The sequence below is a fragment of the Oncorhynchus gorbuscha genome, linkage group LG20 (assembly GCF_021184085.1).
Source record: "Oncorhynchus gorbuscha isolate QuinsamMale2020 ecotype Even-year linkage group LG20, OgorEven_v1.0, whole genome shotgun sequence".
Lineage (NCBI taxonomy): Eukaryota > Metazoa > Chordata > Actinopteri > Salmoniformes > Salmonidae > Oncorhynchus > Oncorhynchus gorbuscha.
This window is the reverse complement of record NC_060192.1, coordinates 35,325,512-35,353,506: the sequence shown is the minus strand read 5'-3', so window position 1 is coordinate 35,353,506 and position 27,995 is coordinate 35,325,512. Positions and strand designations below refer to the sequence as shown.

At 43.5% G+C, this 27,995-nt stretch overlaps 1 protein-coding gene across 1 annotated transcript; it reads right to left on the bottom strand.

Moving 5' to 3' along the window:
- LOC124007167 lies at positions 1–27,971 on the bottom strand. The gene is made up of 9 exons (XM_046317538.1): positions 27,832–27,971; positions 26,661–26,839; positions 25,369–25,491; positions 21,499–23,902; positions 17,338–17,448; positions 13,850–13,985; positions 11,790–11,915; positions 4,831–4,991; positions 1–3,828 (listed from the first exon to the last, which is right to left on the bottom strand). The coding sequence occupies exons 2-9, from the start codon at positions 26,718–26,720 to the stop codon at positions 1,571–1,573; spliced, it is 5,379 nt and encodes a 1,792-aa protein (XP_046173494.1). The 5' UTR covers positions 26,721–26,839; positions 27,832–27,971; the 3' UTR covers positions 1–1,570.
- Between the last annotated feature and the right edge of the window lie 24 nt (positions 27,972–27,995).

Genomic DNA, 27,995 nt, shown 5'->3' with positions numbered 1-27,995 from the left:
TATCCATGTAAATAATATTTTATTAGAATTACATACAGTATCTGATTCAGTACAACATTTTAGAACTCTGTCTCAGTTTTTTATTACAAAAAATACATTCAAAAGATAAGAGTTCGAACCACCCTTTAAAACACAAACATATTTTTTATCCTAGATGTCAGGTTTTTCCCCCTAGTTTTCAAGTAATTCAGACAAACTAAACATTTTAAAAAAGCAAACAAAAACAGCATATGTTGTCTTCAGGAGTTTTTTCCACAAAGCAGGATCAAATAATTGGGTCTATTAACGTTCCAGAATACTCTGAAACAACCTCCATTTTTAATCTCCCTTAAAGCCTCAGAACCTGTAAGTACAATGGCTCCATCACAAATGGGCACCTTATTCCCTTTAAAAAAAGTACACTACTTTTGATCAGATCCCTATAGACCCTGAGTCAAAAAGCAGGACACTATGTAGGGAATAGGGTGCCATTTAGGACAAACCCTCAGTGAATATTAACATTACTCCATGTTCAACTTCAACATTCTTGATAAACCACAGAAAAAAACCATGAGCGATATCCAAGTGCTTACCAGAGGTACAGGGACAGTTCACCCAAATGACAAAATGATGCATTGGTTTCCTTACCCTGTAAGCAGGTCTATGGATGACAGCAATCCATGCTTTGGTTAAGTTTCCCTGGCATTGTTTCCATATGCTAACGTTTTAGTATTTGTATCAGAAATCCCATCCAAGTGACCGATATTAGCATTTTTCATGCATCCTGTCCTAACCAAACATCTGTTGTGGTCCTTCTGTAGCTCAGTTGGTAGAGCATGGCGCTTGTAACGCCAGGGTAGTGGGTTCGATCCCCAGGACCACCCATACATAGAATGTATGCACACATGACTGTAAGTCGCTTTGGATAAAAGCGTCTGCTAAATGGCATATATATATATATATATAACCATCCAAAATGATCTAAAATTCATTGTGAATCTAAACAAAGTCACTTAAATATGATATGAACAGGATGTGTAGAAGAGAATACACCGGTCCCATGACTTGAATGGGATTTGTGTCACAAACGTTAGTGGAGACAATGCCAGGGAAACTAAACCAAAGCATGGGATCGCCATCGTACCTTGTCCATTGACTGCTTCCAGGGTAAGAAAACCAATATGTCACTTTTTAATTTAGGTGAACTCTCTCTTTAAAATGGCAGTTTGATTCCGCTTCATGTAACACATGTTACCCAGAACAGAACAACCCATTGATGCCACACACACACTCTCCCGACTGAAAGGAATAGTAGCATGCAGTTTATCCTAGAAACTGTCTGAATGCATCCAAAATGGCACACTACTCCCTTTATAGTGCACTACTCATATAATTAGGCATTAGAATCGTTTAATTTAATAGGATCTCTATGGTGCTACTTTTGACCAGAGGCTCTATATAGGGATTAGCATGCCTTTTGAGACGTAGCCTTAGCCACTGATCTGAGGTAAGCTTTGCATTTCCCCCCAACGTTTAAGCTTAGGGGTTGGGGAAGAGTTGTTAGCAGATCCTAGACCTGTAGTTAACGTGCCTAAAAGAACAGGTCGAGAGCACTAAGGGTATCAGTCTCCATCTCCGTCTGCTGATTGGCCGACCCGGATATGAACTCTTCCAGGAAGTACTCACCAGAGGTCGGGATTGGCTCGGCTAGACCGGGCTGTGGCACTACTACACCGTGATTGGCCGGATGCAAGATCACAGGTGTCACCACCTGTGAGGCTCCACTAATACCATTTCCCCCACACGCCAAGTCCCCGCCCCCTTCTTGCCCATTGGTGGTCAGCATCTCCAGCAAACCCGTGCTGTCCGGCGATAGGTTGCTGGCGGTCGTTGCCGGCGACAGGTTGCTGGCGGTCGTCGCCGGCGACAGAAGGTCAGCAAAGAACTGGTCGTATGCGGGGCTGTCGTAGACAGAGGTACTAGAGCTCACGGTGTGGGAGGGACTCCGATCAGTAATGTCTGTTGTGCAGGTTACTTCCCCCCGTCCTCCCGCACCCCCCCGGTAACCCAGCATCTGATTCAGCTTCTCTAGTTTCTTCTTCTTGGCTTTCAGCTTCTTCAGCAGCTTGTACCTGAGGGCATCGGTCTCACTGACCTGACCCCCGGGGCTGTGTTTCCTGGAGGAAGAGATGTTAGGGATCTCCGTGACTCCTGGAGAGGGAGGAAGTGAGGTCACAATAGGCACTGCTGAAGTGGTGTGGTTGATAAGGGGTTTTTGCGAGACGAGGGCAGGAGGTTGACTTGGTATTCTTCCATTTTGATGGTCAGTTCTTTGAGAGAGAAGCTGGGTGGGTGATGAAGTCTTGGAGGGGCTGTTCATGTTTATATTTACGATCCTGCTTCTGGCCTGGAACCCTCCGTACATCTCGGCAGCCTTCACCGGCAGGGCCTCGTTGTCCACCTTACTTAGTTTGGGTTTGGGTAGAGGCGGAGGCTTCTTCAACCTGTCGTCTGGGTTGGGGGGAGCCATCTTTGGGGTCTGCCAGCTATGTGAAAGCTGCTGGAACCGGTTGGGTGTTGAGTGTTTGAAGTGACTGGTTGGTCTTGGGGGATTGGGGATGGAGGTGGGGTGGAGGCTAAGCAGGTAGGACCAGCGAGAGTTGGGGTCCGGGGGTGGAGGGAGGCCGGGTTTGCTCTGCAGAGAGGTGGAGGTAGTAGCGGGTTTGGAGTGGGGCGGGGGAGAAGGAGGAGTAGGGGCCTCTGGTGCTGGGGTGCTGGGTTCCACATATGACGGTGACATCATAGATACAACTGAGGGCAGGATTATTCCACCACACTTTCCAGGAAGTGCCATTGGTGTAGCTGTTCTTGGTGGTGTTGTTGCGACCACCTTAGCTGCTGGTGCAACTGGAGTGTTGGATGCCATCATTTTGGCTTTATTGCTGGTGCTTCTGCCCCTTCTGAGCCTGGGAGGACTAGGAGGAGTGGGCTTTTCAAAGTCGGGCTCAGAAGGACCGTCACTGCTGTCATGGAGAAACCCACTGGCAGTATCAGGGGACGATGGCCTTTTGATGACGACAACATCTGTTTCAGGGGGCGTTTCACCTTCAGGGGGCATTTCATGGGCAGATGCAGGGTTCTCAGCCTCAGGTGTAGGAGCAGGTAGAGGAGGACAGAGGTCTCCATTTTGCCTGGGAGCCAGGGAGACATCGTTGTCGTCCAACGGCCTCCCATCAGAGCCAACTTTGACCTCTACGAGCGTCAGGGTGACAACGTCATCGTGGGAGAGGCCCTCGAAGGTGTCAAGCAGTGTGGTGCTACTGATAGACGAGTTACCAGCTTTACCGGTGGTTACCGTGGCGTCCATGATGTCGTTGTCGGTATCGTCAGACACAGTCAGTGCCTCGACAACGGCCGTGTCGTTGTGAAGGAGGGGGAGAGAGAGGTTGTGGTAACAGGATTGAACCGGTACGCCATGAAGCACACTGGTGGAACCGATGGCGATGGGAGAGTTAACGTTATTCGTTAATGTTGCGTCCATATCGTTAGCAATATAGCCAGCAGTGATGGTGGTGTCCATGTCATCGTCCGCATCATCAGAGACCGTCTGAGACATGTCTTCAGATTCATTGTTGACAAAGAGTTTGGCTAAGGGAGGTTGCTGCAGTTCTTTGTGTATCAGTAAAGTGCTTGTCAGGGATACAGGGGAAGAGCAGGGTGTCTGTGGGTTGTCCGGTCTGTCGGTCTTCAACTCCCAGAAGACAACATGGATTTCTCTAGGAGGGACCACCAGCTGGGTGTGGGAGACACAGTTAGGGTGCTTCAGATCGTCAAACTCCAACCACGATCCTGCGGGGAGAGACAGCAAGAGAGAAGAGTGAGGAATGGGTTCTATACACTGGTTGTGGACGGGGAGAGTTACCACAGTCACAGAGGACTGGGTTCTATACACTGGTTGTGGATGGGGAGAGTTACCACAGTCACAGAGGACTGGGTTCTATACACTGGTTGTGGATGGGGAGAGTTACCACAGTCACAGAGGACTGGGTTCTATACACTGGTTGTGGATGGGGAGAGTTACCACAGTCACAGAGGACTGGGTTCTATACACTGGTTGTGGATGGGGAGAGTTACCACAGTCACAGAGGACTGGGTTCTATACACTGGTTGTGGATGGGGAGAGTTACCACAGTCACAGAGGACTGGATAACATGCTCACTCTGATCATTCCTCAATCGTAGGAAGGTGCTGAATCCTTGTGATAACTAAAAGGATTAATGAAGGTTTTTGGTGTGCTGTCCATCTCTTTTAAAGAGTTAACCCAACACAATGTAGAGACCTACTGATTGGCACTTCATAAATGCTACACATAATTAGACAGAGACTGACATTACTTTTCAATTATGAAATATAATTGCTTCTATCCATTGATAACGGAGGTATGAATAAGCTATATATAGCATTCTTAAAAGGGTTATTTTGAGATTTTGGCAATTAAGCCCTTTATCTACTTCCAGAGTCAGATGAACTCAGGGATACCATTTTTATGTCCTTGCATCCAGTACGAAGGAAGTTAAGAGGTAGTTTTGCGAGGCAATGCTAACTAACAATCTATAAGCATGCTAGTAGTTACCATAGACTTCCAGTCATTGCGCTAACACTAGTTAGCAATTTCCTTCAAACTGTCCGCAGAGACATACAAATGGTAGCCACGAGTTCATCTGACTGGGGAAGTTGATAATCCCGACATATACATTTACAAAGAACACAAATTGACTTGTTGACCAGTAAACAACAACAAAAACTTTACAAATAAAGTTATACTGAACTAAATGACAAAGTCACACTGACCGTCAGTTCTGTGTATCCAGGTGACAAAGTGCTTGAGTTGCTGGTCATACTGTATGACTGTGGTGACGGAATATTCCTGCTGCTGGAAGGTGAAGGAGTACACGCAGAGGTCGTTGTCAGGAAGACCTTCTACAAAGTGCAGGACAAACACAGGAGACACCCTGGAGGGACAGACAGAATACATATCAGCCTCAGGAAACAGAGGTAGAGAAAGTAAGACATTATCTACAACATGGTGTCTCCCATCGTCGGATGATAAATCCTCTACTCATTTCCTATCCTCCATCTGCACCGACTGGTAACAGAACGACAATCTGCAACAGAAAAAAGGAAAAAAGGAAAACCAAGACAAGCTCGAGCGCTTGCAGTTGCTTCGCAAATCACCTAGCTTTGGAAGACCAGCAAGTCTGGCGGAAGTCCTCCAATCGTCCCACATGGCTGGCTGCGTTTTACCGTAAACATCGGGAAGATTGCCCATTAATAAAATTTTTCTAAGGACCCAGAAAACGGAGGCAGTGGAAGAACCTATTCAAGTAAATATAATTTTGAAAATGACAGCTTGCAGGCTAACTCAAATGAGCTAATGTAATGTTCGCTAGCTGATTTTACATACTGTATAGCTAATCAAGTAAATTAAATATCACCAGCAAGATAACTTCAGATTAGCTACCTATCTTGATCTATTTATTTTTGAAACTCAAAATGCATTTGTAGCTAGCTAGCTAGCTAGCTAAACAGCCATGGAAACGGGTGGAAGGAATAGATGGCAGTTCCAGGAGAATAGTACTCTGGATATGGGCAGGTACCTTTGCGGGAGGACACTACGAAAAGATTCCCCACTTTACAGTCCCTAGTGAGAAAAACTATGAGACACAGCAACATAATATTTAGGTCTGTCTCATTGGAGTAGAATGCGGCCTGTTTCTATGTGATGTGTTCAGTCCTCCGATACAGAGAGCGGTGAAACCCTGTCTGCAGATGAAGAGGTCCTAAAGAATATCCCAAGAGAATATGGATCCTTTTAAACCAAGGATTATATGTGTACTTGTGTTGGCATATTGAGTAAAGAAAAATACATTTAAAAAAAGGTCACACACACACAATGTAGAAACCTCCTACAACTGGAGAAGGCTGGGCATGCAGGCTTCGGTTTCAACCCAGCACTAACATACATGATTCAATTTATCAAAATGAAGTGTGCCATTGCTGGGCTGGAATAGAAGTCCTCCCAGCCAGTAGATCAGGGATCAGTGGAGCAAAGTTGGCCCCTTCTGGTATTTACATGTTTTTGTTCACCTGTGGTTTTATGCTTTAGTAATAATAGCCTCCTTGTTACTAACACGTCTAACCTTTACATAGGAGTTAGCTTACACGAAACACTTTGAAAAGAATATGAAATAGTGTTGATTCTTTGAAGTGAAGTGTTTAAACTTGTTTTAATTGTTAACTTTAAAACTATTATTCAAGATGAACTAGGTGTCAATGTTGATTCATCACAGCTCACAATCCTGTCTAATTTGTATTTTATATTCTCAAATGAACATGACCTTTTGTTCTTACAATTAGTATTATTTATTAGTATTATTATACTTTTGTTCAGGATATCAGCCACGTGAACCCATTTTGCAACGCCAAATGCAGCCATCGGTCTACAGCAGTGGTTCCCAGCCATTTTTGTTGCAGCCTGGTGTGTTTGTCCGGGGCTACAATAAAACCGTGTGCTATTGAAGGTTCTCGAGGACCGGAGTGGGAACCTCTGGCCTACAGTGTGAGTCTTTTATCGCAGGGTTTCCTAAACTTGGTCCTCGGTACGCACATTTAGTTTTGTTGCCCCTAGCACTACACAGCTAATTTAAATAATTAAGTTATCAAGATTTGAATCAGCTGTGTAAACAAAATGTGCACCGCTGTGTGTCCCAAGGACCGAGATTGAGAAACGCTGCCTTGTAGGCATTTTGCAATGCACCCCTTGACATTGTCCCATCTGAAGCATTATCAATTAACATAATTTACAGATTGTTTAGCTATTATGTGCAAGAAAAACAATTATACCAGTCAACAATGTACAGTGCATTCAGAAAGTATTCAGACCCTTTGACTTGTTACACATTTTACGTTACAGCGTTCAAAAATGGTTAAACTGAAATATGACATTTACATTTAGCATTCAGACCTTATACTCAGTACTTCGTTGAAGCACCTTTGGCAGCGATTACAGCCTCGAGTCTTCTTGGGTATGACGCTACAAGCTTGGCACACCTGTATTTGGGGAGTTTCTCCCATTCTTCTCTGCAGATCGTCTCAAGCTCTGTCAGGTAGGATGGGGAGTGTCGCTGCACAGTTATTTTCAGGTCTCTCCAGAGATGTTCGATCGGGTTCAAGTCCGGACTCTGGCTGGGCTACTCAAGGACATTCAGAAACTTGTCCTGAAGCCACTCCTGCTTTGTCTTGGCTGTGCACTTAGGGCCAGTGTCCTTTTGGAAGGTGAACCTTCACCCCCGTCTGAGGTCCTGAGTGCTCTGGGGCAGGTTTTCATCAAGGATCTCTCTGTACTTTGCTCCGTTCATTTTCCCTCGATCCTGCCGCGTCTCCCAGTCCCTGCTGCTGAGAACTATTACAACAGCAAGATGCTGCCACCACCATGCTTCACCGTAGGGATGGTGCCAGGTTTCATCCAGACTTCATGCTTGGCATTCAGGCCAAAGAGTTCAATCTTAGTTTCATCAGACCAGAGAATCTTGTTTCTCATGGTCTGAGAGTCCTTTAGGTGCCTTTTGGCAAACTCCAAGCAGGCCATGTCATGTGCCTTTTACTGAAGAGTGGCTTCCATCTGGCCACTCTACCATAAAGGTCTGATTGGTGGTCCTCAGAGACACTTGTCCTTCTGGAAGGTTCTACCATCTCCATAGAGGAACTCTGTCAGAGTCACCATCGGGTTTTTGGTCACCTCCCTGACCAAGGCCCTTCCCCCGATTGCTCAGTTTGGCCGGGCGGCCATCTCTAGGAAGAGTCTTGGTGTTTCCAAACTTCTTCCATTTAAGAATGATGGAGTCCACTGTGTTCTTGGGGACGTTCAATGCCTATTGGTACCCTTCTCCAGATCGACACAATCCTGTCCCGGCGCTCTACAGACAATTCCATCAAACTCTTGGCTTGGTTTTTGCTCTGACATCCACTGTTAACTGTGGGACCTTATATATACAGGTGTGTGCCTTTCCAAATCATGTTCAATCAATTGAATTTACCACAGGTGGACTCCAATCAAGTTGTAGAAACATCTCAAGGATGATCAATGGAAACAGGATGCACCTGAGCTCAATTTTTGTCTCAAGGCAAACATTTATAAAAACCTGTTTTTGCTTTGTCATTATGGGGTATCGTGTGTAGATTGCTGAGGAAAACAAAATTGTATCCATTCTAGAATAAGGCTGTAACATAGCAAAATGTGGAAAAAGTCAATGGGGGCCTGAATCCTTTCCAAATGCACTGTAGAGGCGAAGACTACACCAGATGTTTTACATGCCTTGTGTTGACATGACATTGTTTTAGTGCAAATCCAACCCTTGTAATCTTGGTGGTGAAATGTCTGGTAGGAGATGATGGGATCCTGATCTTAGAACATACAAACTACTACCACCAAGTTCCATGCCAGATACTTGTCTGCCAGAAGGCCTGAGCGGCACTTGGAGGTTCCACTGTGATAATGAAGATGGTTTGCCAAAGACTACCACAACAATTACATTGTCTATGCTAAATGTGTTTAAATCGTAAAAAGAAAGACAATAGTTGGGCTATAAGAAATACATTTTATTCAATGGGGTGAAGCAGAGATGACACACAATATACTTTTAATATCACCTATACAACTATATATTAAAATGCAGTATGTTAACAATATCATAAACATTAGTATTTTACATGTTGTTTCAAATTACATTGTATATAATCATACGGTTTATTTTGTCATGACAAGGTGCTCACTACTCAAATGGCACAACCAATGGCACAACCAATGGCACAACCAATGACACAACCAATGGCACAACCAATGACACAACCAATGACACAACCAATGGCACAACCAATGGCACAACCAATGACACAACCAATGACACAACCAATGGCACAACAATGACACAACCAATGGCACAACCAATGGCACAACCAATGGATGTCATACCAATGGCAAACCAATGACACAACCAATGACACAATGCAATGACACAACCAATCTTCACAATGAGACAACCATGGCACAACCAATGGCACAACCAATGGCACAACCAATGGAAACCAATGGCACAACATAAATTATTCAGATTTACCAAAGTAGAGCATTTGACAACCAATGTGTCTAACTGAAGGATGATCTCCTTTCATATCTGGAAAAGGACGAAGAAGTATAAATGCTGCAGCATTACTCATCTTCACAGGGGGAACTGATGGTGCTGCAGCATTGGTCATCTTCACAGGGAGAAACTGATGGTGCTGGTCATCTTCACAGGGAGAAACTGATGGTGCTGCAGCATTACTCATCTTCACAGGGGGAACTGATGGTGCTGCAGCATTACTCATCTTCACAGGGGGGAACTGATGGTGCTGCAGCATTACTCATCTTCACAGGGAGAAACTGATGGTGCTGCAGCATTACTCATCTTCACAGGGGGGAACTGATGGTGCTGCAGCATTACTCATCTTCACAGGGGGAACTGATGGTGCTGCAGCATTACTCATCTTCACAGGGGGAAACTGATGGTGCTGCAGCATTACTCATCTTCACAGGGGGGGAAACTGATGGTGCTGCAGCATTACTCATCTTCACAGGGGGAAACTGATGGTGCTGCAGCATTACTCATCTTCACAGGGGGGAACTGATGGTGCTGCAGCATTACTCATCTTCACAGGGGGAAACTGATGGTGCTGCAGCATTACTCATCTTCACAGGGAGAAACTGATGGTGCTGCAACATTGGTCATCTTCACAGGGAGAAACTGATGGTCCAGCATGCAGCATTACTCATCTTCACATCTTAATTCGTTCAGGTGTTTTAGTGTCATATAAATATTAAATATATTGTTGGGCTGGAACATTAGTCAACACAACAGGTTGTCATATCCCAGTGAGGCATTTGTCCTATGCTGTAATGTCCATACATTTTACCTCTACTTATGAATCAAGTTCTCTACAAATGTGAAATAATGTCCTCCTCCAGGCTATAAGAGCCTCATATTGTACAATTTGTGTCTTCTCTTTTCATGGTCATCGCTAGAAGGGATCCGACTACGTCATTTGGCTTTTCGTAGTAAATTAGGATAATTAACATAGCAGGCTAGGATAATTAACATAGCAGGCTAGGATAATTCACATAGCAGGCTAGGATAATTAACATAGCAGGCTAGGATAATTAACATAGCAGGGTAGGATAATTAACATAGCAGGCTAGGATAATTAACATAGCAGGTTAGGATAATTAACATAGCAGGCTAGGATAATTAACATAGCAGGTTAGGATAATTAACATAGGAGGCTAGGATAATTAACATAGCAGGCTAGGATAATTAACATAGCAGGTTAGGATAATTAGCATAGCAGGCTAGGATAATTAACATAGGAGGCTAGGATAATTAGCATAGCAGGTTAGGATAATTAGCATAGCAGGCTACAATAATTAACATAGCAGGTTAGGATAATTAACATAGCATAGCATAGGCCTACACTACCATCGTATTTAAAAATATATATTCTGCTAATGTCTCCAGTCATTTTACAAGTCCATGAAATGTTTGTCATAAGGCCACAGAAAGGTCTCTAGAATAACCTATAGGCCGATGCCACAACCCACTTATTAATAGCCTACATTATGACCATCCAATCTACTCATCACATTAGGAATACTAGACTTACATTAGTTTGCAAATGCGATGATAAATGCATGTTATAAAAGGTGCATGTTTTAATGGTGCAAAAATTGCTCCCCCTAAAACGTTAAACTCACGTAACACATGCTAATAGATAGACTACAGGCTAATAGCTAGACTACAAGCTAATAGCTAGACTACAACTAGCTTTATCTTTCTAGCTAATTTTGTCTAACAGTGTTGTCAACACCTGGTTAGCATAACGGCTAAACTAAACTGGAAATTGATCAGACTTGACTTACCAGTGATGAAATGATCGTAGCAGACCCTGTACTGACAGTTGTCTGGGTTCAGGTCTTGACAGGCAAAAAGGTTTCTTCGCTTTTCCCACAGTTGGTGTATCCTGGTGTTTCATGATTGAGGGGAATCCATAAACATGTCTTCCCCCCCCCCCCGTTGTCTTTCCTGCCATGTTAGAGCAGCCAAATACTGATGAATCAAAGACGTTTTAGGCACTGTCATCATGTTCTTTCTGAAAGCTTGTCAGCTGTTATCGGAAGAATTAATGCGGTGGTCTTCCAACATGGCCACCAGGTGGCAGCATACGTCAACTTCAAGCCCTCAACTACACGGCCCCATCTCAATCGTCTACAATATCAACTACACGGCCCCATCTCAATCGTCTACAATATCAACTACACGGCCCCATCTCAATCGTCTACAATATCAACTACACGGCCCCATCTCAATCGTCTACATTATCAACTACACGGCTCCATCTCAATCGTCTACAATATCAACTACACGGCTCCATCTCAATAGTCCACTACTCATCTCGTCCATCTGCACTGAATGAATAGGTAAAGAGAAAAGGGCCTGGAAATCCCCGGAGCGGAATTCACTTAAGATCAGGGTTGGGGTCAATTCAGTTCTACTCCTCCACTGAATAGGAAGTTGCCCATTGTTTTCTATGAGGACTTCTCAATTCGTGAACAGAATTTCAATTTCATTCACTTCCTGAATTTAAAAAAACAACTAAATTGACCCCAACCCTGGTTGAGATACACCCCAGGTATGAAAGGTTACAGGTTGCGCCCTCACCTCTCCAGCACCAACATCCTGGTCTGCTTCCTCTTATTACACTTGCTGCAACGTGATTGGTGGGCTGCGTTGAGAGGGTGCCAATCAGAAAGCACCTTGGTGAAAGTGGTGAGGGTCTTCTTACATCTGAAAGAAATTTGATAGTAAATAAAAGACACAGAGACCATTTGATCCAGTTGAGTGAGTCAGTTTCCCCCTTTATTTGTTTAATGAAAATTATTTTCTTAAATGTCCTTGTACACTCCCTTTCTGTCAACATTACATCATTGTTCTTGTTACCATTCAAAAGCCCATTTAAAATACAGACAGACACAGCTTCCCATATGGTCTAGCGGTTAGGATTCCTGGTTTTCACCCAGGCGGCCCGGGTTCGACTCCCGGTATGGGAACGAGTTTTTTTGTTTATAGTTTTCATCTCACTTTAAAAAGTATTATAAGCCATCTAAACCAATTACATTTTAATTCACACAGAAATATAAGAGATGAAGGTTTCAACAAATAATATCGACTCGTTTCATCATCTGGTAAACTTGTACTGAGTCAAGCTCTTCAAAAGATACCAAACCAAAAACTACAGGAAATATTCAATGAGATTGACATTTTAGTCATTTAGCAGACGCTCTGATCCAGAACGACTAACAGGTTTAAGTGCCTACTAACAGGTTTAAGGTTTAAGTGCCTTGCTCAAGGGAACAGAACATTTTTACCTAGTCGGCTCTGGGATTCAAAACAGCGAACTTTCAGTTACTTGCCCAATGCTCTAAACCGCAGGGCTACCAGCCGCCCCAGTAAATAACGGATTAGTTTCAACAGACTAAATCGCTACCCTTTTCACCATCTGTATTGTAGCTACTGGGCCAAGTTCCTTGAAGAGTCTTAATTAGACCAATAGGTTCACAGTATTGTTTGCTCTTTGCACTGCTAAAATGTTGCCAAATACCTGCCTCACTGTCTATATTGGTAAACCTGCTTCACTGTCTATATTGGTAAACCTGCTTCACTGTCTATATTGGTAAACCTGCTTCACTGTCTATATTGGTAAACCTGCTTCACTGTCTATATTGGTAAACCTGCCTCACTGTCTATATTGGTAAACCTGCTTCACTGTCTATATTGGTAAACCTGCCTCACTGTCTATATCGGTAAACCTGCTTCACAGTCTATATTGGTAAACCTGCTTCACAGTCTATATTGGTAAACCTACATTCCCATTTCCATGCCTATCCTACATTGTGCTGTTACCAGCCAGGTCCTGCTTCACAGTCTATATTGGCAAACCTACATTCCCATTTCCATGCCTATCCTACATTGTGCTGTTACCAGCCAGGTCTACTGAAGGTAGGTGAGAGAAGACAAGACACTTATAAATCTGCTCTCTCACCTGACTGACCATTAGGTTAATATGACCGATTCTACAGTACTGACCATTAGGTTAATATGACCGATTCTACAGTACTGACCATAAGGTTAATATGACAGAATCTACAGTACTGACCATTAGGTTAATATGACTGATTCTACAGTACTGACCATTAGGTTAATATGACAGAATCTACAGTACTGACCATTAGGTTAATATGACCGATTCTACAGTACTGACCATTAGGTTAATATGACAGAATCTACAGTACTGACCATTAGGTTAATATGACCAGGTCTACAGTATTGCAGTGGGACTACGAGGCTTCTTATGAAAACTAAAGAAAGTTGTTAACAGTTGTCAAACACATTTTATTTATTTATTTTACCTTTATTTAACTAGGCAAGTCAGTTAAAGAACAAATTCTTATTTTCAATGACGGCCTAGGAACAGTGGGTTAACTGCCTGTTCAGGGGCAGAACGACAGATTTGTACCTTGTCATCTCGGGGGTTTGAACTTGCAACCTTCCGGTTACTACCCTGCCGCCCCACATATCTTCTAGGATAATGACTAATAATGATATTGATCACTAAATCACAGAGAGATGACGATTCACCATCGAAAGTGCTTCTTAATCCAAGACTAGGTTATATATTTATGTCTAGAAAACTGGCCTTAAAAGTTCAAGATGGCTCTTACTTGGTGTTGGTGGCATGTTGACAATTTGTTGAGATACACTCAAACTGCCACTCATAAGCTTGCTGGAAGAGAGGTTCTGCCCAGGAGTCAGCCCTGAGGAGGAGGGGCAGGGCAAACACAGGTGTCTCATTCTGACCTGCAGGAGAGGAGACAGCAGGGGTCAGGGTGAGGTCAGGGATTAAAAAATATATTTAAAAAAAATTAAATTAAAAATTAAAATCAGGGTCAGCTCACAAAGTAAAATCAGGTACATTTTTAATCAATCGTGGAATGTTTGTGTTAGTTCTGCAGGTAAAGGATAAAGAAGGTGGTATGTTTGTGTTAGTTCTGAAGGTAAAGGATAAAGAAGGTGGTATGTTTGTGTTAGTTCTGAAGATAAGAGATGGTTGAGAAGGTGGTATGTTTGTGTTAGTTCTGAAGATAAGAGATGGTTGAGATGGTGGTATGTTTGTGTTAGTTCTGAAGGTAAAGGATAAAGAAGGTGGTATGTTTGTGTTAGTTCTGAAGGTAAGAGATGATTGAGAAGGTGGTATGTTTGTGTTAGTTCTGAAGATAAGAGAGATTAAGAAGATGGTGAGAAGGTGGTATGTTTGTGTTAGTTCTGAGATGGTGGTATGTTTGTGTTAGTTCTGAAGGTAAAGGAGATGATTGAGATGGTGGTATGTTTGTGTTAGTTCTGAAGGTAAGAGATGATTGAGATGGTGGTATGTTTGTGTTAGTTCTGAAGATAAGAGATGATTGAGATGGTGGTATGTTTGTGTTAGTTCTGAAGGTAAGAGATGATTGAGAAGGTGGTATGTTTGTGTTAGTTCTGAAGGTAAAGATGATAAAGAAGGTGGTATGTTTGTGTTAGTTCTGAAGGTAAGAGATGATTGAGAAGGTGGTATGTTTGTGTTAGTTCTGAAGGTAAGAGATGGTTGAGAAGGTGGTATGTTTGTGTTAGTTCTGAAAGATAAAGAAGATGTTTGTTTAGTTCTGAAGATGGATGGTGGTATGTTTGTGTTAGTTCTGAAGGTAAAGATGATAAAGAAGGTGGTATGTTTGTGTTAGTTCTGAAGATAAGAGATGGTTGAGAAGGTGGTATGTTTGTGTTAGTTCTGAAGGTAAAGGATAAAGAAGGTGGTATGTTTGTGTTAGTTCTGAAGATAAGAGATGGTTGAGATGGTGGAATGTTTGTGTTAGTTCTGAAGGTAAAGGATAAAGAAGGTGGTATGTTTGTGTTAGTTCTGAAGGTAAAGGATAAAGAAGGTGGTATGTTTGTGTTAGTTCTGAAGGTAAGAGATGGTTGAGAAGGTGGTATGTTTGTGTTAGTTCTGAAGATAAGAGATGGTTGAGAAGGTGGTATGTTTGTGTTAGTTCTGAAGGTAAAGGATAAAGAAGGTGGTATGTTTGTGTTAGTTCTGAAGATAAGAGATGATTGAGAAGGTGGTATGTTTGTGTTAGTTCTGAAGGTAAGAGATGATTGAGAAGGTGGTATGTTTGTGTTAGTTCTGAAGGTAAGAGATGATTGAGAAGGTGGTATGTTTGTGTTAGTTCTGAAGGTAAGAGATGATTGAGAAGGTGGTATGTTTGTGTTAGTTCTGAAGGTAAGAGATGGTTGAGAAGGTGGTATGTTTGTGTTAGTTCTGAAGATAAGAGATGGTTGAGATGGTGGTATGTTTGTGTTAGTTCTGAAGGTAAAGGATAAAGAAGGTGGTATGTTTGTGTTAGTTCTGAAGATAAGAGATGGTTGAGAAGGTGGTATGTTTGTGTTAGTTCTGAAGGTAAAGGATAAAGAAGGTGGTATGTTTGTGTTAGTTCTGAAGATAAGAGATGGTTGAGATGGTGGAATGTTTGTGTTAGTTCTGAAGGTAAAGGATAAAGAAGGTGGTATGTTTGTGTTAGTTCTGAAGATAAAGGATAAAGAAGGTGGTATGTTTGTGTTAGTTCTGAAGGTAAGAGATGATTGAGAAGGTGGTATGTTTGTGTTAGTTCTGAAGATAAGAGATGGTTGAGAAGGTGGTATGTTTGTGTTAGTTCTGAAGGTAAAGGATAAAGAAGGTGGTATGTTTGTGTTAGTTCTGAAGGTAAGAGATGATTGAGAAGGTGGTATGTTTGTATGTTTGTGTTAGTTCTGAAGATAAGAGATGGTTGAGAAGGTGGTATGTTTGTGTTAGTTCTGAAGATAAGAGATGGTTGAGAAGGTGGTATGTTTGTGTTAGTTCTGAAGATAAGAGATGGTTGAGAAGGTGGTATGTTTGTGTTAGTTCTGAATGTAAGAGTTGGTTGAGAAGGTGGTATGCTTGTAATCATTATGAACTGGGAAGTTTTACAAGATAAAAATGAAAGAAACAGAAGAGGCATAATCACAGAGGAAAACCTGCTTCAGTCTGCTTTCCATCAGACACTGGGAGAGGATTTCACCTTTCAGCAGGACAATAAACTAAAACACAAGGCCAAATCTACACTGGAGTTGCTTACCGAGAGGACAGTGAATCTATTTGAGAATCTATGGCAAGAACCCGAAACTGGTTGTCTAACAATGATCAACAACCTATTTGACAGAGCTCAAATCATTTTGTTTTTTTTATAATGCGCAAAAGTTGCACAATCCAGGTGTGGAAAGCTCTTAGAAACTTACCCAGAAAGACTTACAGTTGTAATCGCTGCCAAATGTGCTTCAATATAATATTAACTCAGGGGTGTGAATACTTATGTAAATGAGATATTTCTGTATTTAATGTAATACATTTGCACAAAAAGAAAACTAATAACTTAATGAATTTTGAATTCATGCTGTAACAACAAAATGTGGAATAAGTCAAGGGGTATGAACACTTTCTGAAGGCTCTGTATATTACTTTAGACTAAGTAGGTAAGAGCAGGGTCACATGCACAAATAGCCTATTACACATTCGATTCATTTTGCAGATGCTCTTATCCAGAAAGACTCTAGCTTTCACACATGTTGGTTGACCTATGAACTGCTGAAAGCCATCACCAATCACCTCTGATTCCCTGCCAGGTTCTTGTTTTTTAATTTTAATTGTTTTTTTGTGGTATACAATTGGTAGTTACAGTCTTGTCTCATCGCTGCAACTCCCGTACGGACTCGGGAGAGACAAAGGTTGAGAGCCGTGCGTCCTCCGAAACACAACCCAACCAAGCTGCACTGCTTCTTGACACAATGCCCACTTAACCCGGAAGCCGGCCGCACCAATGTGTTGGACGAAACACTGTGCACCTGGCGACCGGGTCAGCGTGCACTGCGAGCGGCCAGCCACAGGGGTCGCTAGTGCGCGATGGGACAAGGACATCCCTGCCAGCCAAACCCTCCCCTAACCCGGACGACGCTGGGCCAATTGTGCGCCACCCCATGGGTCTCCCGGTTGCGGCCGGCTGCGACAGAGCCTGGACTAGAACCCAGAATCTCTAGTGGCACAGCTAACACTGCGATGCAGTTCCTTGGAACAACGCACCACTCGGGAGGCCCCCAGCCAGGTTCTTACCCAGTTTACATTTCAGTAGCGGCTCCAGCAGTCTAAAGATAGACATCCTGATGGCTTGCATCTCAGTTTGAACCCTCTGTAACACCGCAGAGGGCACTCTGAGAACACCGTCTGGAGAGAGATGAGGGAGACAAACACAAACCAGGTGTAAACATGTATTAAGGATTAGGTAATAGATTAACACACAAGAAGCCCTGCTGAAGGCAGCTTACTGACGAAACGTTGCTCATGTCCACACCCCCGCGGAAATGTAATTCTTTTTTTTTACCCCCCCCCCCAAAAAAAAAAAAATCAGTCAGTTTAGGAGATGTGTTTTTATTGCATTGGAATCATCTCAATCCACCACATCCGTTGATGTCACACTTCAGTATCTGTGAGGTCACACTTCAGTATCTGTGAGGTCACACTTCAGTATCTGTGAGGTCACACTTCAGTATCTGTGAGGTCACACTTCAGTATCTGTGAGGTCACACTTCAGTATCTGTGAGGTCACACTTCCGTATCTGTGAGGTCACACTTCCGTATCTGTGAGGTCACACTTCCGTATCTGTGAGGTCACACTTCCGTATCTGTGAGGTCACAGAGCCAGAGCGGTGACCGCCAGACCATGAGACATTCCATTTAAAAAGGTCTGCTCAACAAAATGAAACTAACGAAGATGACGGCGTTATCCGTTTTGATCTACGAAATTCAAGGGTTTCTTTATTTTGTACTATATTCTACATTGTAGAATAGTGAAGACTTACATAAAGACTTATATGAAATAACGCACATGGAATCATGTAGTAACCAAAGAAAGTGTTAAACAAATCGAAACATTTCATATCTGAGATTCTTCCAAGTAGCCACCTTCTTTACCTTGATGACAGCTTTGCACACTCATGGCATTCTCTCAACCAGCTTCATGAGGTAGTCACCTGGAATGCATTTTAATTAACAGGTGTGCCTTGTTGAAAGTGGATTTGTGGAATTGATTTCCTTCTTAATACATTTGAGCCAATCAGTTGTGTTGTGATAGTGTGTGTGTGTGTGTGTGTGTGTGTGTGTGTGTGTGTGGGGGGGGGGGGGGGGGGTACAGAAGATAGCCCTATTTGGTAAAAGACCAAGTCCATATTATGTCAAGAACAGCTCAAATAAGCAAAGAGAGATGACAGTCCATCACTAGTTTGAGACATGAAGGTCATTCAATATGGAATGGTCAAGAACTTTGGAAGTTTCAGTCGCAAAAACCTTCCAAGCGCTATGATGAAACTGGCTCTCATGAGGACCGCCACGGGAAAGGAAGACCCAGTATCACCGCTGCTGCAGGGGATCAGTTCATTAGAGTTACCAGCCTCAGAAATTGTAGCTCAAATAAATGGTTCACAGAGTTCAATTAACAGACATCTCAACATCAACTGTTCAGAGGAAACTGCTTGAATCAGGCCTCATGGTCGAAGTGCTGCAACGAAACCACTACTAAAAGACACCAATAAGAAGAAGAGACGTGCTTGGGCCAAGAAACACGAGCAATGGACATTAGACCAGTGGAAATCTGTCCTTTGATCTGATGAGTCCAAATGTGAGATTTTTGGTTCCGTCTTTGTGAGACGCAGAGTACGTGAATGGATGATCTCTGCATGTGTGGTTCCCACCGTGAAGCATGGAGGAGGAGGTGTAATGGTGTGGGAGTGTTTTGCTCGTGACACTGTCTGTGATTTATTTAGAATTTAACCAGCATGGCTACCACAGCATTCTGCAGCAACAATCCATCCCATCTGGTTTGCACTTAGTGGGACTATCATTTGTTTTTCAACAGGACAATGACCCAAAAACACACCTCCAGGTTGTGTCAGGGCTATTTGACCAAGAAGGAGAATGATGGAGTGTTGCATCAGATGACCTGGCCTCCACAGTCACCTGACCTCAACCCAATTGAGATGGTTTGGGACAAGTTGGACTGCAGAGTGAAGGAAAAGCAGCCAACAAGTGTTCAGCATATGTGGGAACTCCTTCAAGACTGTTGGAAAAGCATTCCTCATGAAGCTGGTTGAGAGAATGCCAAGAGTGTGCAAAGCTGTCATCAAGGCAAAGGATCTCAAGAATCTCAAATAGTAAATATTTTAATTTGTTTAAGTGCTATTTTGAGATTTGAGATTGGTTATTACATGATTCCATGTGTTATTTCATAATTATGATGGCTAAATGCATGTAAAAAAAATATATATATATACAGTGCCTTGCGAAAGTATTCGGCCCCCTTGAACTTTGCGACCTTTTGCCACAAAGATAATAAAAAAAACTGTACTTTCAGTGCAGCAAACTCTCTCCAGAAGTTCAGTGAGGATCTCTGAATGATCCAATGTTGACCTAAATGACTAATGATGATCAATACAATCCACCTGTGTGTAATCAAGTCTCCATATAAATGCACCTGCACTGTGATAGTCTCAGAGGTCTGTTAAAAGCGCAGAGAGCATCATGAAGAACAAGGAACACACCAGGCAGGTCCGAGATACTGTTGTGAAGAAGTTTAAAGCCGGATTTGGATACAAAAAGATTTCCCAAGCTTTAAACATCCCAAGGAGCACTGTGCAAGTGATAATATTGAAATGGATGGAGTATCAGACCACTGCAAATCTACCAAGACCTGGCCGTCCCTCTAAACTTTCAGCTCATACAAGGAGAAGACTGATCAGAGATGCAGCCAAGAGGCCCATGATCACTCTGGATGAACTGCAGAGATCTACAGCTGAGGTGGGAGACTCTGTCCATAGGACAACAATCAGTTGTATATTGCACAAATCTGGCCTTTATGGAAGAGTGGCAAGAAGAAAGCCATTTCTTAAAGATATCCATAAAAAGTGTTGTTTAAAGTTTGCCACAAGCCACCTGGGAGACACACCAAACATGTGGAAGAAGGTGCTCTGGTCAGATGAAACCAAAATTGATATTTTTGGCAACAATGCAAAACGTTATGTTTGGCGTAAAAGCAACACAGCCCATCACCCTGAACACACCATCCCCACTGTCAAACATGGTGGTGGCAGCATCATGGTTTGGGCCTGCTTTTCTTCAGCAGGGACAGGGAAGATGGTTAAAATTGATGGGCAGATGGATGGAGCCAAATACAGGACCATTCTGGAAGAAAACCTGATGGAGTCTGCAAAAGACCTGAGACTGGGACGGAGATTTGTCTTCCAACAAGACAATGATCCAAAACATAAAGCAAAATCTACAATGGAATGGTTCAAAAATAAACACATCCAGGTGTTAGAATGGCCAAGTCAAAGTCCAGACCTGAATCCAATCGAGAATCTGTGGAAAGAACTGAAAACTGCTGTTCACAAATGCTCTCCATCCAACCTCACTGAGCTCGAGCTGTTTTGCAAGGAGGAATGGGAAAAAAAATTCAGTCTCTCGATGTGCAAAACTGATAGAGACATACCCCAAGCGACTTACAGCTGTAATCGCAGCAAACGGTGGCGCAACAAAGTATTAACTTAAGGGGGCTGAATAATTTTGCACGCCCAATTTTTCAGTTTTTGATTTGTTAAAAAAAGTTTGAAATATCCAATAAATGTCATTCCACTTCATGATTGTGTCCCACTTGTTGTTTATTCTTCACAAGAAAATACAGTTTTATATCTTTATGTTTGAAGCCTGAAATGTGGCAAAAGGTCGCAAAGGTCAAGGGGGCCGAATACTTTCGCAAGGCACTGTATTTCCTGTTATTTTATCTCTCTCTCAAATATAGGACAGACATTTCAGAACAAACTTACTTCAGATTTTTTTTGGGGGGGTGGACCATCTCTTTATCCGTGTAGTAAATATTTTATGCAATTCATTTGTATGGGCTAACAGCAGAAAAGCCAACAAAAATATATTTATATTTTTTTAATGACACTTCAAGGAGTCTTAAAATTCAAAATCAAATAAATAAATTATCGTTGGTATGACCTTCTTAAAACAATTCCATATAGCTTAGTACAACCCCGCCGCCACCGAGCTTAGACAGGGCTAAGTCTGTAGAGGGGCAATTCAATCAATACATGTATTGTATCAAAGGGATAGTCTGTGTGCGGATACATTCTTCCCCATTCAAAATAGATATTCAGCTCTTAGCTGCCAATGTTGTACATCAATTCAAATAAACCTTACTAAATAGTTAAGTCCACCCACCTGTGCCAGTGTGTTGGTAGGCTGTGATGAGCCCACAGGCCCGGTTGTAACTCTCACACAGGTCCCAGACAGGTTGACCTACAGTGGGCCTCTTGGTGGGCCGTCTGTCCCTCAGGGTGTGAAGGTGGACCAGCGCTACCAGCAAGGTGTCCAGCCAACACAGACTATGCTCATTCCTCCAGAATAGGTGAGGCCCGGGAACCGGAACCAACTCCTCAGTCGAGATCACTTCCGGGTCAAAGTTGGGCACCACTACATGCGTGTATTTAATAATAGGAGTCTTTCTCGGCCGGCCCATTTTCTTTTTTGGCGGTGATGGCACGACTTCCACTTCCTCAGTGACGCTTCCTTCCCATTCTGTTTCCATGGCTTCGCCGGTCATCTCGTCATCGCTACTGATTAGTTGCCGGGTGTTCTGAGCTCTTCTTCTAGCTTTGATAGGACCATCATCATCATCATGAACTTCAACAGGCACTTTGCTCTGACTGAGGTCCACACTACAGGGCCTACACATCACCTCTGGGGAGCCAACTTCCTCGTCAAAGACAGACAGATCATCCTCTCCGCACTCATTATCCATCAAGGCAGGTGTAGCCACCTCCTCCTCATCTTTCTCTAAAGCAGGTAGAGCCTTCTCAACCTCTTCTGAGGCAGGGACATCATCCAAAGCCACAAGTATAGCCACGTCTTCCTCCTCGATTAAACACTCCTCTTCCTCATCTTTCTTTAAGACAGAGAGACCCTCCTTTATGCCAGGTGAAGCATTCTCTAAGACAGACAGAGCATCCTGCAACACCAGGACAGCTTCCATGGCAGGTGGAGCCATGGCAAGCTCCTCTGGCGCAGGCACAACCTCCTCTGGCGCAGGCACAACCTCCTCTGGCGCAGGCACAACCTCCTCTGGCGCAGGCACAACCTCCTCTGGCGCAGGCACAACCTCCTCTGGCGCAGGCACAACCTCCTCTGGCGCAGGCACAACCTCCTCTGGCGCAGGCACAACCTCCTCTGGCGCAGGCACAACCTCCTCTGGCGCAGGCACAACCTCCTCTGGCGCAGGCACAACCTCCTCTGGCGCAGGCACAACCTCCTCTGGCGCAGGCACAACCTCCTCTGGCGCAGGCACAACCTCCTCTGGCGCAGGCACAACCTCCTCTGGCGCAGGCACAACCTCCTCTGGCGCAGGCACAACCTCCTCTGGCGCAGGCACAACCTCCTCTGGCGCAGGCACAATCTCCTCTGGCGCAGGCACAACCTCCTCTGGCGCAGGCACAACCTCCTCTGGCGCAGACACAACCTTGACAGTCCTTTGTAAGGGAGGGTGAACCTTCTGACGTGATTGTGTAACTTCCCCTGGGGCCGTCAGAGCCTCTAAAAGAGACACTGTGTCCTCGAAGGTAGGGACAACCTCCACTAAGGCAGCCTTGGCCACGGGTTTCTCTGGGGCAGACGTTGAGGCAGAAACGGCCACATGTAAGGGACGTGAAATCTTCTCTGGGAGAGAAATGGCTACTTGCGGGGCAGAAAAAGTATTTTCTCGGGCAAATACAGCCTCCTGTATAGTAGAGAGAACCTCCTTTTGTGCACCTTCAGACTCTACAGCAGACTCTACAGCAGACTCTACAGCAGACTCTACAGCAGACTCTACAGCAGACTCTACAGCAGACTCTACAGCAGACTCTACAGCAGACTCTACAGCAGACTCTACAGCAGACTCTACAGCAGACTCTACAGCAGACTCTACAGCAGACTCTACAGCAGACTCTACAGCAGACTCTACAGCAGACTCTACAGCAGACTCTACAGCAGACTCTACAGCAGACTCTACAGCAGACTCTACAGCAGACTCTACAGCAGACTCTACAGCAGACTCTACAGCAGACTCTACAGCAGAAACGGACACCTGTAAGACTGGTAAAGTCTTATTTTGGAGAGGAAAACCCTCGTCTAAAGTTGGTGTACCGTCCTCTGGGCGAAAGACACCATCTTGTTCCTCTTCTAGGAGTTCCTGGTCCATTTCTTCTGGCATCAACCAACCAGAATCCGCGTGATATGCGTTGGCCCCTCCCCTCTCAGTCTCAGGAAGTGTGTGTTTGAGGGTTTTATTCACCACGTCCATGTTGGTGTGTTCTGATTGGCGGATTCTCTCCTTCTTCCCATTAAAGCGCTCTTCTTCCCCATTGAGTTTGTTGGTGATGCCGCTGACTGATAGAGCTGCACTCTGTGATACGGCGTCCTCGGCCACTTCGGACTCCACCGATCGTGCATGTTTGGGGGAAGGTGCAGGGTCTCCGTTCTCCAATCCGCAGGGGCTCTTCCTCTTGCTCCCTGTCTGAGTTTGGTGTAGAGGGGGTACCAGGCTGGCCAGGACATCCTCCAAAGGACGAGAGACCAAGGGAAACAGGCACTGTAGGGGAGAATAAGTTACTTTGATTTATTTGTTTATTTAAAACAGGCAAGTAAACTCATATTTACAATGGCCTGGCAAGAGGCGAGGCTGAATGAAGAAATGATGGGTAACTGTCGGGGAAGTTCAAAATTCACATTGGCTTCATATTGTTTCTTTACCCTACCACTTGTTTTCACTCTTGCATTGAAGGATGGGGCCCAGGAAAACACTAGAGGACAACACTCAGACTATAAACTAGCAGAGTGAAAGGATAATTTAGCACAGTTTCTGAATGCATTTACTGCGCTGACAGTAACACAGAATTCAGCCAAAACTTGACTCTCTCATAATACTGCCACTATGGCGGACAACAAAACAAATCCAGGCAAGGGCCAGTTTCTCTAGGAAACTACTAAACCCAGTGTCTTGTTCAGACAGTTGAGGATTCACCCATTGATCCTGCTTGGTGAAACACCCCTGTGTTTTGTTGACGTTGTGCTGATTGTGTGTCTGTGTATGTGAGCAGATGTGTGTGTGTGCGTGTATACGTGTGTGTCTGTTTACGTGAGCACATGTGTGTGTGTGTGTGTTAACACGTGTGTCTGTTTACGTGAGCACATGTGTGTGTGTGCGTGTATACGTGTGTGTCTGTGTACGTGAGCACATGTGTGTGTGTGTGTTAACGTGTGTGTCTGTGTACGTGAGCACATGTGTGTGTGTGTTAACGTGTGTGTCTGTGTGTGTCTGTGTACGTGAGCACATGTGTGTGTGTGTATACGTATGTGTCTGTGTACGTGAGCACATGTGTGTGTGTGTGTTAACGTGTGTGTCTGGGTACGTGAGCACGTGTGTGTGTGTTAACATGTGTGTGTGTGTGTTAACGTGTGTGTCTGTGTACGTGAGCACATGTGTGTGTGTGTTAACGTGTGTGTCTGTGTACGTGAGCACATGTGTGTGTGTGTGTTAACGTGTGTGTCTGTGTACGTGAGCACGTGTGTGTGTGTTAACATGTGTGTCTGTGTACGTGAGCACATGTGTGTGTGTGTTAACGTGTGTGTCTGTGTACGTGAGCACATGTGTGTGTGTGATAACGTGTGTGTCTGTGTGTATCTGTGTACGTGAGCACATGTGTGTGTGTGTTAACATGCGTGTCTGTGTACGTGAGCACATGTGTGTGTGTGTTAACGTGTGTGTCTGTGTACGTGAGCACATGTGTGTGTGTATACGTGTGTGTCTGTGTGTGTCTGTGTACGTGAGCACATGTGTGTGTGTGTTAACGTGTGTATACGTGTGTGTCTGTGTACGTGAGCACATGTGTGTGTGTGTTAACGTGTGTGTCTGTGTACGTGAGCACATGTGTGTGTGTGTGTGTTAACGTGTGTGTCTGTGTGTGTCTGTGTACGTGAGCACATGTGTGTGTGTGTATACGTGTGTGTCTGTGTACGTGAGCACATGTGTGTGTGTGTGTGTTAACGTTACCCTACCTGTGGGTCAGTGCAGAGAGTGATGAATTCCTGGGAGTTGATCCTGTAGGAGCGCAGGGCCAGACACTGTCCTTTAGCAGCACACCATGGACACGTCTCCAACAAAGCTGAGCGTTCCTGGATCTGCAGGGACCAATCACAAAACATGTTAATACCCCTGATAGATATCAGTAGGGGAGGGTAACCTGGTCAACGGAGAGACCACATACAGTAATTACACAAGAGTATTGTACAGTATCATTGAATACAACAGAGTATGACCAGTATCGTGATACTTGTTAGTACCTTAGCCAGAAGACAAAAATACGAAGCAGATTTTTACTTCTTTAGGAAGATAATGTTGTAAACAGATGTAAACATGTTGTCATCCATGTTGTTTTCCAGGTTATAGCACACAGTATTTTACAAACAGCAGGTTTATAAAGGACCAAAGAGTATAACCTGCTTTGTGTTTTCATTTAATGCATCGGGGGGGGGGTTAGGGTTAGGGGGGGGGGGATCCCGATAATGGTATCGTCAAAATAGAATTGAGTGCCATCAGAGTATCGTACACAGTATCATTTAGAATCAGAGAGTATCTTAATGTCATGTAGTACAGTGTAGTATCAGATTAGAGGACACAGTATCATTTAGAATCAGGGAGTATCTTAATTCATATAGGACAGTGTAGTATCAGATTAGAGGACACAGTATCATTTAGAATCAGAGAGTATCTTAATGTCATGTAGGACAGTGTAGTATCAGATTAGAGGACACAGTATCATTTAGAATCAGAGAGTATCTTAATGTCATATAGGACAGTGTAGTATCAGATTAGAGTACACAGTATCATTTAGAATCAGAGAGTATCTTAATTCATATAGGACAGTGTAGTATCAGATTAGAGTACACAGTATCATTTAGAATCAGAGAGTATCTTAATTCATATAGGATAGTGTAGTATCAGATTAGAGGACACAGTATCATAGATTTTTTTTTTTTGTATCTCAAGATATCATTTATTACAGTGGATTTACAATCCAGTCGATGAGAATAATTTTTTAAGTTTTGCATTGTACCCGGCAGTCAATGTCAATCAATCTATCCCTCAAAAGCACCCACACAACAGATCAAAACCGTTCTTTTTGAAACCAAAGTTTCGGTTTCTTTGTTTTGTTGAGTTTCTCGATTTTGAATGTTGATTTGGGATACAAGAGGATTCTGCCTTCCCAATCAGACAGCATCTCTCAGACCCAAAATAGCTATGCACAAGTGACAGTAAGTGAGAGGAAGACAATACGAGTTCAACTGACTTTTTCCCAATACCCTGCTAGCGGGCCAGGGGCCCCCAAACCAGTGTCGTCGCCACTCATCACAGGCAAACCACTGCTGTGTCTTGTTGTTGTAGCCAGTACTGTCAGTGTCCTGCGTCATTCACTTTACATTACCATATCACTGTGACCACCCAGTCTCACCACTTCAGCATGGTAGGCTATGGGGGAGGGACAACAACAAAGCAGAAGATGTTAGGCACAGTGAGTAGTGTCATCTTACCAAGAGATGTATGTATCTAAAGAAGAAGAGTCAGAGAATGAACCCATGTCAGCCAATGGAACACCTGCCTACTGACAAGACACCTGCAATTGACTACCATATTTATTCAGATGTGCACACTAATGACTACACAGCCCTATTCTAGCCACCAGAACTGAAGATTAGTGTAGCTAAGCACGGTCTTTCAGGGGTAGAATACAGGGTTTCATGATTAAGTAGTTGTTACCTAGTTCAACCAGTATCTTTACGTTAGGGACCTCTAAAGTCCAGAATGCTCCGATTCATAGGCGTTATAATTATAAACCAATGAGCGAAGTTATTTTGGTTATTCGAGTTTTATAGTTGTACTGTTGATCATGCTTAACCAGGACCAGTTGATTTGAAAATATATTTTACGGATGATAGTAACAGGATATACTGAAAAGGTATTTGAACTAATATTTTTATTGGACCGATTTACTTAAGCCTTTTTTATACCGGCCATAACGGGAGTAAATGAAGGTAGTTTCTCAGCGAAATTCAATGAACGCATTTTTGCCATTATAACGCTTGCAGAGCTAGTGAATGGGAGTTTGAGTCGGAGCTTTCTGGGAGTCAGAAGGGTCTAACGCAGATGCTGGTCTGTTCGTCAAAGTTAACAAATGTCACGCTGACAGACAGTACATTGGCAAAGTACATAAACGTTGGCATTACGTTTGGATATCTAACTAAGTTAGCTAAATTAATCGCTAAAAGTTATACACCCATAATCGTTCATACTAATGTCCGTAACACAGTTGATATGACAATGCAGGGAATGTGATTTAATCTCGCTGTGAAATAAAATAGTAACGTTAGCTGTAACGTGGTGCGCTTTTTGCTAGTTGTTAGCAATGCCATGCTAGCTAGCAGTTTGAGAAAACCTCAAACCTTGCTAATATTTTAACATACCTCAGTAAAGCGCTTATTATATCCAATTTAGAGATGAATATGATTCCAATAATCCATCTGAATTTAATTCATTCATCAACTCGAGTCCCCGGTGTTTTTCCATGTGCACCGCTCTTTCGGGGTCGAAACGTTGTGTTTCCGGTTGGGGGCGTTCCACTAGATAA

Excerpts from the sequence above, each read along its gene's own strand:
- LOC124007167 (XM_046317538.1), bottom strand. The coding sequence starts at position 26,720 with ATGAGTGGCGACGACACTGGTTTGGGGGCCCCTGGCCCGCTAGCAGGG. Across the intron at positions 13,986-17,337 it reads GCTACTGAAATGTAAACTGG|GTCAGAATGAGACACCTGTG; the intron begins GTAAGAACCTGG and ends CCTCTCCTGCAG. Across the intron at positions 11,916-13,849 it reads CAACATGCCACCAACACCAA|ATGTAAGAAGACCCTCACCA; the intron begins GTAAGAGCCATC and ends AATTTCTTTCAG.